The sequence below is a fragment of the Onychomys torridus genome, chromosome 3, assembly GCF_903995425.1.
Source record: "Onychomys torridus chromosome 3, mOncTor1.1, whole genome shotgun sequence".
NCBI classification, from domain to species: Eukaryota; Metazoa; Chordata; class Mammalia; order Rodentia; family Cricetidae; genus Onychomys; species Onychomys torridus.
This window is the reverse complement of record NC_050445.1, coordinates 7,129,299-7,144,907: the sequence shown is the minus strand read 5'-3', so window position 1 is coordinate 7,144,907 and position 15,609 is coordinate 7,129,299. Positions and strand designations below refer to the sequence as shown.

Here is a 15,609-nt window from a genome sequence, read left to right as displayed (position 1 = left end):
CAGGCAACAGGAAGTCGACTGACTCACAGGGTCCTGAACATAGGAAACTCCAAAGGCTGCCCCCAAAGTGACACAGGTCCTCTAACAAGGCCATACCCACTCCAACAAAGCCACACCTCTTAATAGTGCCACTCCCTATGAGAATATGAGGTCCAATTACATTCAAGCCACCTCAATTAGTAAGAAATCAACCTAATTTAAGCTCTACTAATAAAAATATAAAAAGTAGCAATGGTTTGAATGTGTGCCAATGGATTTCCTTTTTTTATTTAACTGGTGTCTAAAATTTCCCATATTTATTGATTTCATATTTGGACAAACACACAAATTCTGTTGGGTTCAAGTATGAATATATCTGCTGAGATAGTTATCATATCTTTACAATCAAACTTCCAAAATCCTCTTTATACTAGTGCAAGATATTTTTTAATTAACACAAACTAGAGTTATCTAGGAAGAAGGACCCTCCCTGGAGGAATTGCCTCCATCAGGTTGACTTGTGGACATATTTGTGGGGATAGTTGATTAACTGATTAATTAATTAATTGTCACTTATGTGGGAGGGCATAGCCTGTAGATATAACTGTCTTGTTAAATAAGAAACACAGAACCAATTGCAGAGTTAAAAACCACAAGGTCAGAGCAAGAGCGGAAAACCTTACCCTTTACTGCTTCTGCTGTCCTTCCTCTCCACAAGAGACCTACTTCTGTGTGTCCTGACTTTTTTATAGACTTCCTGTTCTGTTTTCTCATTGGTTGTAAACCCAGCCACATGACCTCCTTGTTACTGCCTGTCTGTACAGACCTCCAGGTCTTCTATGGTTGGTATTGAGATTAAAGGTGTGAGTCTGTCATGCTGGCAGTGTCCTTGAACACACAGAGATCTACCTAGCTCTGCCTCCCAAGTGCTGGGATTAAAGGTGTGCACCACTACCACCCAGCTTCTTCTCTGGCTTGCTCTGCCCTCAAGGCAACTTTATTAACAAACCAATAAAATCACATTTCAATACAAATAAAATATCACTATAATAGCCCACTGTATCTAGTGCTATTCCTGGGTAAGTGGGCCTGCGTTGTATAAAAAGGCAAGCTGAGCAGGAGGTGGTGGCGCATGCCTTTAATCCCAGCACTCGGGAGGCAGAGGCAGGAGGATCTCTGTGAGTTCAAGGCCAGCCTGGGCTACAGAGTGAGTTCCAGGAAAGGCACAAAGCTACACAGAGAAACCCTGTCTCGAAAACAAACAAACAAACAAGCAAACAAAAAAAGCAAGCTGAGTAAGCCAGTATGCAGCTTTCCTCCATGGTTCCTGCCCTGAATTCACTCACTGACAGATAATGTCCTGACAGTTGAGATGAACAACCCCTTGCCTCACCTGAGTTGGTTTTGATCTGTGTTTTGTCACAGCAACAGAAAAGCAAGGCAGGACAAAACCTGTAAAGGAAATGATCCATACATTACGTACAGCAGTCCCACAGTGCCAGAGACGCCTAGCACCTAACTTAATACCTTTCGCCAGCCTCTCCCCAGCTCCCCCACTGTGTCCTTCACTATTCCTCAGAGTCTTTGGAGGGCTTGTTAAAACTGACTGCTAGACTCACTGTCCAGACATTCTAATTCTCAGAAATTAGATGTCACAGTTAAAACAAGTTCCTAAGTGAAGCTGATATCACTGGGACAAGAACTCTGCTTTAAAGGGGGGACTCGGTCTCAAAAGAAAGAAAGGAAAGGAAAGGAAAGGAAAGGAAAGGAAAGGAAAGGAAAGGAAAGGAAAGGAAAGGAAAGGAAAGGAAAGGAAAGGGAAAGGAAAGGAAAAAACAGAGTAGAAGAGAGCTTACAAAATGTGTATAGACTCCACTTACAAATTACCATTTCAGTATCCTGATTCTTGAACACATTAAGATGGCTTCCAGCAGCAGGGAGGCAGCATCTCTCCCAGCTGCATTCCAGCTCCTTAGAAGAGAATTGTGTGCACTCAGTCGAAACTCCTACCTCAGTAAGAGCTATAATGAACTGGGAACTGGGCAGCCCCAAGCCCACTGCTGAGGGCTATTAAGGATGCAGAAGGAAGACTTGGCCCTGGGGGCCTGGCCCTGCACTCACAAGCTGCTCTCCTGCTGGGCTCTCCTGCACTGTCACCAAGTCCAGGGCTCGGCTCTGACCACTCCGAAACTTGCCCCCAGGCTTCAGCTCCTTGTCCATTTCCCTACTATGCGCTCCCCCCAGGGTTTCTTGCCTCTTTTACTTTAGCCTCCCTACCTAGGTGCTGGGTAGAAATGGGTTTTCAGGGAGCTCAGGCTGCTCAAAATTCTTCAGTGAGTCCATGTTTCCCCCCAAAGAAATTAGCTAAAAACAGTTGATTTTATACAAAATTCTCCCCTGCCTTTCGTCCCCTGCCTTTCTTTTATACTAAACGAAACAGGCCTTTTCTGTCTTCAGTGATCTAGGCTTTCCCTACTTAGGGTACCCTGGCCTGGCTCTTCAGTGTTGCTACCCATACTGCCAGATGTGCTTGGGGGACAAGTAGGGAAAGGTGAGATTGGCAAACATCCTTCACTGACCCTCTCCCCTCATGGACACCAAGCTATTCACACATCGTATTACCCTCACAAGAACTGAAGAAACCAGCTGGAAACCATATTCCTGCTCTGGTGCAACAGAATGAAAAGACAAACTGAAGCCTGCAGGAGAGTTGCCAGCACTGCCCCTCCCCCAACTCTATGGACACACCTCCTGCTTGGGGAAGGGAAACCTGTGACTGGTCTGAAAACTGAAGCCTGTCACTAGGCCCATCAGGGTTAAATGCAGTGCTTGGCCAAGTCGCTGTCAATATATTAAGTCAATAACTATGCACTTGTCCACCAGAACTATGTTGGACCAAGTGGCTCTTTCTACCAATCTCTCTAAGCTTGGGCTACAGACCCAGAAAAAAAGACCCATCCACTGAGGAGCAGGAGGTGAGAACCACAAGTGTACAGTGGCAGGACAAATTTGCAGAGACCAAGTAATCAATAGGACCAAAGATCTTGTCCACATGTAAAAGCTAATAACCTATACTCTAACCAGTGTGATCATCTGGATTCTTTTCTGCTCCCCACTCCTTGTTTCTTTGTTTTCTTCTTGTTTTTGTTTGTTTGTTTGTTTGTTTGTTTGTTTCTATTGGTGAAATTCTTTATATATTTATTATTTAGTTATTTAGTGTTGGGGAATATTATTTTGAGGTGTGTTACTTTTGTTTATGTTGCATTTGTTTAACTCTGTGAAGCTGCATTACTGTGCCTAAAACACCTGATGGTCTAATAAAAAGCTAGACAGCCAATAGGCAGGGGACAGGATAGGTGGGGCTGACAGGCAGAGAGACTACATAGAAGGAGAAATCTGGGAGGAGAAAAGATTGAAGAAGTAGCCAGAGAAGGAGGAGGACGCCAGAGGCCAACCACCCAACTACACAGCTACACAGCAAGCCACAGAGTAAGAGCAAGATTTGCAGAAGTAAGAGAACGGGAAAAGCCCAGAGGCAAAAGGTAGATGGGATAATTTAAGGAAAGCTGGCTAGAAACAATGACAGCTGAGGCCGAGTATTTATAAGTAAGAATAAGCCTCCATGTATGATTTATTTGGGAGCTAGGTGGTGGGCACCACAAAAGAGAAAAGAACAACAACAACAACAATTTAGTTATTTCTTTTTCATTGCAAATAGCTTCCTTTCTCATGCAGTAATTCCAGGACATAGTTTCCCCTCCCTCCACTCCCTCCAGTCTCCCATCCACTTTCCTTCTCCAGCACATCCACTCCCACTCTGTCTCCCTTCAGAAAAGAACAAACCTCCAAGAAACACCCCAACATGACAGAACAAATTCAATAATACACACCAAATGCTCTGACACAGAAGCTCAACAAGGTACCCCAACAAGAGGAAATTAGTCCAAACAGCAGGGAAAAAATTCAAAGATATACGCCTCCCACACATAGAGCCCTGCACAAACACCAAGTTAACAGTAACAGCATTGACATGGGGGCTCTATAAAGTCCCCTCACTTGCTACTTCAGTCTCTCTGAGTCCTTACATGCTAGTTGATTCAGTGGGGCTGTGTTCTGCTCTTGCCCTACAATCTTTCTACCCTCTCTTCCCTGGTATTCCATGAACCTGAGGGGAGGGATCCAATGAAGAACTCCAATGTAGACTCTTTCTCCCCCTATGTCTGGCTGTAGGTATCTGATTCTGCTCCAATACAATACAAGAGAAAGCCTCTATATTGACAATTGTACAGGACATGATCTATAAGTATAGCAGAATTTCATTAGGAATCATTTCATTGCTTTTTTAAAGACCAGTTGTATTTTATTTTACCCTAGAACTCTGGAGTATCCAGTCTCTAGTTCCTGGCCATCCAAGCAGTGTTGGGTATGGTCTCCCTCTCTTGGAGGGGGCCTCAAGTTACATCAGACATTGGTTGTCCACTCACACAAGTTCTGAGCCACCAGGCACAATTGCCCCAGCACATGCAGGCAGGACAGATTGTAAGTCAAAGGTTTGAGGCTGGGTTGGTGTCCATGTTTCTCTCTCAGTAGTCTACAGAATACTTGCGTTCACCAAAGATATTAGGACATGGGGTGAAGGTCCCAAACAAACACAAGCTTCACCTCTCCATGTTTCATGAGCCCAGTGGATGTTGTCCTCTTTAGGGAGACACACTGTCGCTGTACACAAACAACCTTCTGTCTTAGCATCAGCCTGGGTTGTTTGGGCATATCCATGGGACCCCCTCAGCCAACAACTAAAGCAAATACAGTTCAGTACCACTTCTGGGAGCCTTGCCTGGCTACAAGAGATGGCCAGTTCAGACTCCATATCCCCCATTACCAGGGTTTCTCAGTAGGATCACCCTCATAGAGATTCTTAAGGGAAAAACAGCCAGCAGAATTGAAAAGACAATAGGATATACCACTGACAAACAAATGACACAAAAAAGTGAGTTATTTAGGTACCAGAGTACTTCATAGTTAAAGTATTGACTCCCCAAAATACAAAGAAAATGAAATAATTAACACAACCTTTTCTGCAAAGATGATGAAACTTTTGTCAAAGGCTTCAATAAGATACATCAGGCAGCAGTTCACATTTCCTGAGAAAAAGAAAATTGTTGAAAAGTATGAGTGAGTGAACTGAGCCCTTCCCATCACCTGCCTCTGCAGCCAAAATCTTTTCCTCCAAAGCACATAGAGCTGAACAGCAGTGACAATGGCTTCCATTGCATATTCAGTGACAGTAAATTCTCACACTTTCCCTTAAAATATAAAAAGTCTTCAGAGATTTTAGTATTAAAACATGAACTCTTCAATAATATATTTTAATTCTTTGAGAATTTCATACATAAGTATAGCTTATTTTTAACAGAGTCCTCTTCATTTCTCCTATCCTCCCTGATCTCAACTGTACCAATTTGGTGTCTTTGTGTATTTGTGTGTGTATGTGTGTGTGTGTGTGTGTGTGTGTGTGTGTGTGTGTGTGTGTCCGTCCTATCTAAGGCAACATTTCATGCCCATATTCCCATGTATGTAGGGCTATTCACCAAGTTTTGTTCAACCTACCCTTACATCATCACCATAAGGAAAAGTGACTCTCTAACAGCCACCAACTGTCAACTGCTTTTCAGTTGGGGGAGGGGCCAGTGGGATCCTTTCCCTTCCATGCTAGAATACTGACTGGCTTCATCATAGAGTTCCTAAATGCAGCAGGACTCTCATGTCCAGAAGACAGTACTTTATTGAAAATACCATGACCTCTGGATCTTAAAACCACCCCTCTTCTGGAAAGGGCTCTGAGACTCAGTGGAAGGTGTAGTAGAAATATAACAATTTTCCCATGAACTCCTAAGACACTTCATCTGAGTTTTTAGTTTCTAATGTGAAACACAGTTTCCTGCATTAAGAGACTTTTCTGATGAGGACTGAGAGCTCACTAACCTACAAGTAGAGACAGATGAATTCCAAGGTATACAAGTGTGAATTCAGAAGGCAATGTGATCTGATCATTTAACTTAGTAATTGTGATAGGTTCACCCTGGGGGCCTGTGAGTTTGCCAGCCACTGGTTCTAGATTTACACTGTGACACATAGCTTTATTCTTGTGGGTTGGTACCAGGAGCCATCCCCAGTGGTGGATGGGTCCTGCAGAGGATGTAAGGAGTCCATGGGAGAAGGAAGTGAGTCAGGCCATGGTGGTCAGGAGAATCTTGCAGCCTGACTGACTAGCAGCCAGAGTGTTTATTTATACAGAAGTTAGTTAGCAGGGATACATTCATGATGTTCCAGAACATAGATCATATCATTTTTGGTTTTAGACATGTGTTTCACTTCCTTTTGCTCATCTTTTAGTCATCATTAATAAACTATGACAGAACAGAGTTATCATTTTCAATCATTTTCCCTCAAGTTTTAATATCATTAATAAACAGAGTTATCATTCTTACTCATAAACCCCATAACCCAATTTTTGAGAATCTAGAGGCATATGACAGCCTGTGCTGTCAGGTGAATTGCTTTGGTTGCTCCAAGGACACTAGACCAAAACAAAATCTTCAACCACCCTGGGCATTTTGCCATGTCTCAAGCAATGTATTATTAACTCTTAGTGGTCAGAGTGCCCAGGAAAAATCCTCAGGCTAAAGCTGCTGTAGTTATTATTCAAATTCTGACATAATATAATCAATGTTCACATTTATATCTTCATAGAATTTGTCTATATATCTAATCCTAGCATTCTGTTGTTCCTTGGTCATATGACATTATAGTGGCTCTACATGAGCTAACTTCTAAGAAAGGGAGGTCCTAACACCTCATACTTTTATCATCTTTCCACTCTATACTTTGCTCACCAATATGTCTCTATGTAGGGCAGAGTTGTATGCCATGTAATTGTCTGAGTATACAATGGGAAGAGGCTTGTAATCTGAACTGTGGCCAACTCCTCTAGCCCACCAGATCTTGTTGACCTTTTTAACTTTACTTTGTTTTTAATATCTTGTTCCTGTGTAAGTAGAGAGACAGATGATTCAAGAATGTCCCATAGCCTCATAAAGAGACCTCTGGCTTCTTTATGTGTTACAACCTCCAAGGCATAAGGAAGACTTTCAAGTAGATAAGGATCTCTCCCTCAAAGTGGGAGGGGAACGGTATATTCAGGACTTTCCTGGATAAGCTTAGAAGAAGCATTCCTGGGAGAAGGCATAAATGATTCATAAGAAATTTCCCATCAATCCAATATCCTTAAATTGTACAAATATTAAAAGTTCCTCAAGTATGCAACAGGTGGAGATGAAAACCAAAGGTGGCATGGCAGCCAACATGTGGCTCAGCTTTGCTGGATCTTTGTCAAGCAGCTGTGCTGGCTTTATGACTTCTGCCATTCCATTCAGATATGGCTGTGCCAGGTTGGATTTTAATTCCAATGAGAATGTGGCTCATTACTGCTGTGTTTGTTTTTCATGAGAATGGGCCCATAAGCTCCTATGCTTGAATAATTAGGTCACACATGGCAAAACTGTGGGCAAAGGTTTAGGAGGTGTGACGTTGTAGGAAGAGGTGTATCACTAGAGATGAACTTTGAGGCTTCTCTCTGACTCATGCTTCTTATCCCAAGATGTGGGCTCTCAACTGCTGCTCCAGCACCATGCATGCCAGTCAGTTGTCATGATCTCTGCCATGATGGCCATGGACTCATCCTCTGAATCTGTAAGGCCCTAATAACTTTTGCCTCTATTAATTTCCTTGGTTACTGTGTCTCTTTACAGCATATAAGACAGTCCCTCCCATGACATGCATGCCACTATTACACCAACAGGTCTATCTTGCCACACTGGTTGTCATTTACAGCTCACAGGAATACAGCTGGAGGAGACTCCTACTGGTCCCATCCATGAACCTAAATAGAACATTTCTGTACTATAACTCTAGTCAATATGGAGAAAACATCTTTCCATGACACCTTCGATTTCTCTGTGTCCTGTGAATAATGCCTGTAGTGTTTCCAGTAGTGGGGTCTTAACCTCAAGTTCTGGTGCACCACCAAGACCAATGGTAATGGGCTATAACAGTGAATTTGTAAAGACAATCGCTATAGTAGTAAAATTACATGCATGTTGTATAACAAATATCAGCGTCACTCAGAAAATTAAGGCTCTTCCTCTTAGAATAAGTCGAAGAAAAATATAAAAGCTATTTTCTACCCTCTACCCCAGGTCAATATTTCAGATTAAAGTTATGAGATTATATATGGTGAGTATGTGTTTCAACAAATCATCATCATGGAAAAATTACAAAAAAAAAAAAAAAAAAAAAGAGGAACTTTCTCAGTTCTTCTGCAGGTAGAAAGATAAAGAGCAAGACCCCAGCATCCAGGAATGTGACTTCTCAGATAACTTGCTGTTGTCCTCTCACATGGTGAATGAAGAACAGAAGTGAGTGATAAACACCGTATTTCTACAGGCACTCAGGTTGCATATTCACTGCGACAGGCCCTTATTGCAATGACACCAGTCCTCCATGAGGATGAGAACGTGCATTTCTCTTTGAAAGTTCACTTCCCAGTGCTAATGCCCTGGAGCAAACTGCGACTGCCTCCATATCATAGATACACGGAGGACATATTATAAAGACTGGAACACACACAGAGATCTATAAAATGCCTTGAAATCTCAGAAGATTGCCACCTGGCCTCCTGCCTCCTATATTTCCAGGGTCAGTTGTTCCTGAAAGGGACTGAAGCTCACTGACAGTCACCTCCAAGTACCATTTGCTGTTGGGACAAAGAAGCCTGCTTATTTTTGTATGGACAGCTGCTAAAGTGGTACTTTCCTTCAGTTTTCTTTCCCTGTAATTCTCAAAGTATCTCCTGTGATCCTTTTCTGGGAGTGTCTGGGCCCATGTGGGGCTGCTATAAAAAGACATCCCAGTCAATGGCAGTTTCCATGTCTGCTGAGGGCAACTTCCTATTTCATGATAGGAGCCTATCCAAGGTTTCCTTTTATCTGATCATTTATGCTCTTCATGAGGATACTACCTTCATGATGTGATTACCTCCAAAGCCTCAACTTCATCATCTCTGGAGGAATAAAACCATAGCGTAAGAATTAGGGGCCTGCCATTTTCAAAAAGAGCAGGGGCCCATGTCTTAGAAACCAGAAACATGGCTTTTGCTCTTCTGCATGGTTACTCCACCCTTCAAACCTCCAGCTGTCAGTAACAGATATTCTGCACTGTGCTATAAGGAGGAAAAGATGGGCCTCCTCACACAGAGATGTGAAGGGAGCTGCAGCCACCACCGCCTCTAACACTAAAGGGACAGACAGGAGGAGCTACATACAACAAACTCCAAGCCTCTCAAATCAGCCTGGCTTTTGTCTCATATAAACCAGGAAAGCTTGAGGGCTCCAGGGCTGGTTTTAGATTCCTTCCTCGTATGTGCTCCCACAGAAACACATGGATGAATAGACACCTACGTTGACCATCAGCACACAAAATCCCCATGTACCTAGGAAAAACTTCAGAGCAAACAAACACGTAGAAGATATTATTAGTCAAATATGAAGGATTCCTTTCTGCCTGAGAAGTGATTGTGGGCCACATGAATGTGGCCCACATGACCAGACTTGCCATATTCCAGAGAAATCCCATGTATCTCCCACAAGGTCAATACTGGAACCTAGGACACACTAGGCCCAAAGACAAGATACATCATAGTATTGGTGACCTTCACAGTTCAGTGGGGAAGGTCAGTATTGCCAACGTGTGTTAAAAGAACCAACAATTAAACTTGAAAGAGTCTGTGCACCGATCTCACAGATGGGACAACCTTCAAAGCAGGTCCTGGACCCTGGCCTACAGTGAGCAGAATAGCAGTGGGAATGGAAAGGGAAAAAGGCTGAGAAGCAGTCTCCCTCTTACTGGAGCTCAGCTGGACTAACTGTGGTCCAGCCAGCTCTTTATCCTAATGGATTCTGTCAGCCTCTGGACTATTACCCTGCAGTTCACATGTAAAGTATGTAAATGCAAAAGCAGCCACAGGCTAGTTGCTTACACTGAATCATTCATTCAATCTGAGCATGTCTCTATTTCAAGTCTCTATTCAATTAAACTGATTTTTCAAAAATGTTATTATTAGCTCTCTATCCCTTCAGATATAATCTCCTGGTCTCATCTCCACTTCCACAGTAGAACTTCTGTGGCAGCTGTCTGGGTGCCAGTATTCCCATTTCCTGTGGATCACACAGATCTTCTCCCTCTTATCTCCCTCTCTGACTCCTTGATTTCCCCCAGACCCCCAGCACCCCTGCTAACACAAAGCCCCTCCTGCCAGGGTAGCAACTAGGCTGATGGCAGGTCCACTCTCTCCTTCTGCTTTCCAGATCCAATTCTCCCCAGGCTCATGCCCACCTCTCTAGTCTCTGCTCTTCCTTTCCTGCCCCACCCCATTCCCAACAGATCACAAAGCTCTCTTCCAACCTTTCTTCCCCTAACTCATCCAATTATCCCAGCTTCTAACACTAGCAAGCATACCTGGGAAAACACCAGCTGAGCAGGACAAGGAAACAGGTCCACAGAAAATTTCCTAACAGACAGCACACAGCCACTATACTCTCTGAAAGTTCAGGGAGGATCAGACACTAAGGAAAAAAACACTTACCCAACAGAGACAAAACCAGGTGTCATCACCCAGACCTGTACTTGTCCCAATTCCAGATACCTAGACATCAGCTTTAAAACACAATCAATAACAGACAGGACAATGTCTCCACTGGAGCCCAGTTACTGTAACACAGCAGGCATCGAATATTCCAACATACTTAGGAAAACGAACTAAATACAGCGTGTATGAAGATCAGAGAGGCACTTAAAAAGAAGTGAAAAAAAAATCTCATTAAGAAATCCTAGAAAATACACACACCATGTAAGGATATGTGCAGGGAAGTGAATAAACTGTTCATTTCTGATAACAATTCTGATAGAATTGATGAAGAAAATTCAAACTGAGGAAAATCAGAAAAAAAATAGGTTATTTGAACAGGAACTACAAAGGCATCAAGAGAATACAAGAGATAAATGAAAGAATCTCAGACATTGAAGATAGGATAGAAAAATATATATATAACTCTGCCAAAAGAAATGTTAAATCTAAAGATTTCCTGACATAAAACTTCCTGGAACTCTGGGCCATTATGAAAAAATCAAATCTAAGAATAACTGGAATAAAGGAAGCAGCAGAAACCAAGCTAAAGGACCAGAAAGTATCTTCAACAAAATCATAGAAGAAAATTATCCTAACCTAAAGATAGAGATGCCTATAAGGGTACAAGGAGTATTCAGAATGCCAATCAATTGGACCAGAAACAAAGTCCCCTTGGCACATGATACTCAAAATACTGAATGTACAGAACAAAGAAGGAAGATTAAAAGTGGCAAGTAACATGGAAAAGGCAGACCTATTAGAATTAGACCTAAATTCACAATGGAGACTGTAAAAGCCAGAAAGTCCTAGACAGATGTACTAAAGACCCTAAGATACCGCAGGTGGCAACCCACACTACTATACTCCAGTCTCTAGTTCCTGGCCATCCAAGCAGTGTTGGGTATGGTCTCCCTCTCTTGGAGGGGCCCTCAAGTTACATCAGACATTGGTTGTCCACTCACACAAGTTCTGAGCCACCAGGCACAATTGCCCCAGCACATGCAGGCAGGACAGATTGTAAGTCAAAGGTTTGAGGCTGGGTTGGTGTCCATGTTTCTCTCTCAGTAGTCTACAGAACACTTGCGTTCACCAAAGATATTAGGACATGGGGTGAAGGTCCCAAACAAACACAAGCTTCACTCTCCATGTTTCATGAGCCCAGTGGATGTTGTCCTCTTTAGGGAGACACACTGTCGCTGTACACAAACAACCCTCTGTCTTAGCATCAGCCAACATTGTTTGGGCATATCCATGGGACCCCCTCAACCAACAACTAAAGCAAATGCAGTTCAGTACCACTTCTGGGAGCCTTGCCTGGCTACAAGAGATGGCCAGTTCAGACTCCATATCCCCCATTACCAGGATTTCTCAGTAGGATCACCCTCATAGAGATTCTTAAGGGAAAAAATAGCGAGCAGAATTGAAAACACAATAGGATATACCACTGACAAACAAATGACACAAAAAAGTGAGTTCAAAACCTGCCTGTTTGAAAATGCACAACTGGAATAGAGAGATGAATGAAGTGAGGAAAGCTAACTGTGTCTTTAGGACGATACTAAAAGATCAGATATTCAGAATATTGCAACTTGAAAATGAAAGTAAAAATAACAGAAAACTTCTCACAACTAGAAATGGATACAAATATCCAGGTACAGAAAGTGCAAAAGTCACCATTGAGACTATGCCAAGACACCTTCTGGCCCAACTCTCAAAGGTGAAATATAAAAGATTCTCTGGGCCCCATGATAAAAGAACCAACCAATAAAAATGTCCCAACTTGACAACACATTTCTCAGCAGTAACTTCATAGGGAAGAGTGGATAGCATTACACTTTCACAGCTTTAAAAAATTATATCAAAACTTGCCAAAACAAGGCAAGACAGTCTTTCAAAATTCCTGCTTCATAGCAAAGTCTGCCAGACATTCTGCAGGACACACAGGAAAGCAACCGCTGAACTTTGTCAACATTAGTTAGGACAGTCCATCAAAATTCCTGCTTCACTGAAAATTCTGCCAGAAATTCTAGACATGTAGACAAAAGGTTGGATGCCCCAACGTTGCAGATGAATCTTAAGTGACTGTCCAGGCAGTCAGCTTCTCTGTGGTTTCTACAGTTTTGGAAGTGGCTTGTACTGTATGTACTTCCTGCTTATTATATAATATCATTCTGGGTGGTCTTTTATGGAGTTGAAAACTATATAGTCATAGTTATAGATTTCCTTAGTTATGATAGAAAGTAAATTAGGTACAAAACTTTGGACTCATCAAAATAGAATTAATAATGGAGTATTTTCTTTGATTTTGCCAAATGCAAATGGACTGGATATTGTAAATATAATTCTTATTGTATAGAGTCTTACTATGTTAAAGTTAAAACCTTTCTTGTGATTTAGACAAAAAGGGGGTAATGTTGTAAAAAATTATTATAACTATGTATAGGTGTGCTACATTAGTTTGTGCTGCAGAATGTTACTTTTAACTGTGTATGAGCATGTTTCATTGGTTTCTGCTACCTTTGTAAATGATTGAAAGATGTGTTACCTTTGTTTATTCTGCATTTCTTTAACAAGATATATTCTATAAGAAACATGAAAGGTAGCCTCACTAGCTACACTGGCCAGAGAAGCAGGTAGGCTAACTGCAGATCTTCACCACTCTCTCCTTTCCTCCAAATCCACTGACCCAGGCTCACACCCAGTTTTGTAGCACACTACCTGCTGAGGCCTCCCCTTCCTCTCTGCCCCCATCTCCAGGGGATCATGCAGATCTTCCCCTCCAATCATGCCATTGTCTGAGGGCATAACTCCAGGAGGCATTTCCTGGACCTGCCAGCTCAGCCTGCCACAGAAGCAAGGAGGCCAGTGAGCAGGTAGACAAGCTTCAGATCTTCACTCTCCCTCCTCTCCTCCAATCCAGATCTCCAGTCTCATGTCCAGCTCTGTAACAGTCACCTGTTGTAGCCTCTCCTCACTTTCTGCCCCAATTCTCAGGGGACAAAGTAGATTCTGGTGAACACCCTGTTTTCCTACCTCCTGTAGACACCCTAAACCCCTCCCCAACCTCTGCCTCTAGCTCATCCCCAATTCTAAGTGTCAGCACCCAATTCTAAGAACATTCTTGTCAGAAACCCTAGTGACCATGTCTAGCAGGATTCCAAAACAGTTCCCTACCTGGCAACACCCATCTACCACATCCTTCTAAGAACCAGAAAAGGCAACAAACCAAGGAACAAAACATACACCCCCTCAAAGACAAAAACAAGATAACAGTATCTAGAAGTTGAATCATGCCGAACCCAGATGCCATTGAAAAAACACATTCAGTAGCAGCCAAAACAAGATGTCTCCACTAGAGCCCAGAACTCTACTATAGTTGGCCCTAACAAATGCACCATATATGAAACACAAGACAGGAATCTTCAAATAGCTTTTGAATAGGATATAAGTCCTTAAAGAGGAAATGAATTAATATCTTAAAGAAATCTATAGGGTTGGGGATTTAGCTCAGTGGTAGAGCACTTGCCTAGCAAGCGCAAGGCCCAGGGTTCGATCCTCAGCTTAAAAAAAAAAAAAAGATATCTATATAACACAAACAAGCAATGGAATCAAAAGTGGAAATAGAATCAATAAAGAAAACTCAAACTCAATGGAACCTGGAAATGATATTTTTAGGAACGCAATAAGAACTGCAGAGACAAGCCTCTGAAACAAAATATATATGATGAGAGAAAGAGAATCTCAGACATTGAAGGCAAGACAGAAGTAATAGATACCTTGTCCAAAGAAAATGTTAAATCTAAAAAAAAAATGGGCACAAAACTTCAACCTGAAGAGTTAACCACAACTAGGAAAACAAAGGAATAAATAATCCTAGACAAACAAATCAGAAGTAGGGAAATACACACACACACACACACACACACACACAGAGCATTCTCAAGTTGTTGGTCAGGCATAGAGATGCCAAAAAAATATAGAGGCTATTGTCTTTGCCCTTGGGTGCCCACTAGAACTTGATATTAAGATGCTAGTGTTGAAATTACAACATATCTTAGTTGCAGGACATGAAGAAACCAAGTTTGTACTAACCAGGGAGCTTCCTTCTTGCTATCTCTGGATATTTCTGTACTACATTATCAAGATCTCTCTAAACTTTGAAATTTTTCAAACTGTGGGCCATATAACTATAAAGGACATTTTAATTTATCTTTATGTTGCCAGAACTAGATACAAAGCAGATGCCAAATATCCTTTGTTTCTAAAAACATCAGCCTTTATCACTACCAACTAGCATATGTCAGTAGAAGAGTTGTACTAACACTATAATGACTTAATTTCAGTAAGTCCAAACAGAAACCCTTTCCATAACAATGCCAAGTTAAACAAAATTTCAAAGAATGTGAGTGATTTTTTTAGGCACAACCAAAACATTTTTTATTTTTTACAATCCAAATACAAAGATGCAATCCAACTAGTTCTGGAACATTTACACACCTTTTTGTCTAGCAAACAAACCGAACAAAGTTTTTAAAGGGACATGTACAGCAACAATAGAGGACTATTTGTCAGTCAAGGGTTGGCGTCACCATTTCTTGTCTTTCTATGTATCTATCCAAGCTCTCCATCTTTGATTCATCTTTTTTGTTATGCTGAGCATACTCAATCTCTTTTTCTGGGTTTGGAATTGATTTCCCTTTTGAAAGCAAGAAACAGTCAGCATTCAAAACTTGCTCAGCAGTCATTGAACTTCTGAAATATATCAAGCTACAGAGGAGGGATTTGACATTATCATCCTGCAAGGAAAGAGAAACATTTTTAAAAAGAATCCAAAACAAAACTAAGGGTAAAAGGAACAAATCTGTAATGATAGAAGATTTAATTTT

At 41.8% G+C, this 15,609-nt stretch overlaps 1 protein-coding gene across 3 annotated transcripts in view; it reads right to left on the bottom strand.

The window, feature by feature from the left end:
• Positions 1–15,135: 15,135 nt before the first annotated feature.
• Stk31 (serine/threonine kinase 31) overlaps positions 15,136–15,609 on the bottom strand; it is a 76,720-nt gene continuing 76,246 nt past the window's right edge. The window contains exon 24 of one of the 3 annotated variants that reach the window (XM_036182343.1): positions 15,136–15,519. In XM_036182343.1, coding sequence (XP_036038236.1) covers positions 15,292–15,519 — 228 coding nt within the window. In that variant the 3' untranslated portion in view covers positions 15,136–15,291. The remainder of the gene's footprint in view (positions 15,520–15,609) is intronic. The other 2 variants (XM_036182342.1, XM_036182345.1) reach the window with 2 other exon arrangements.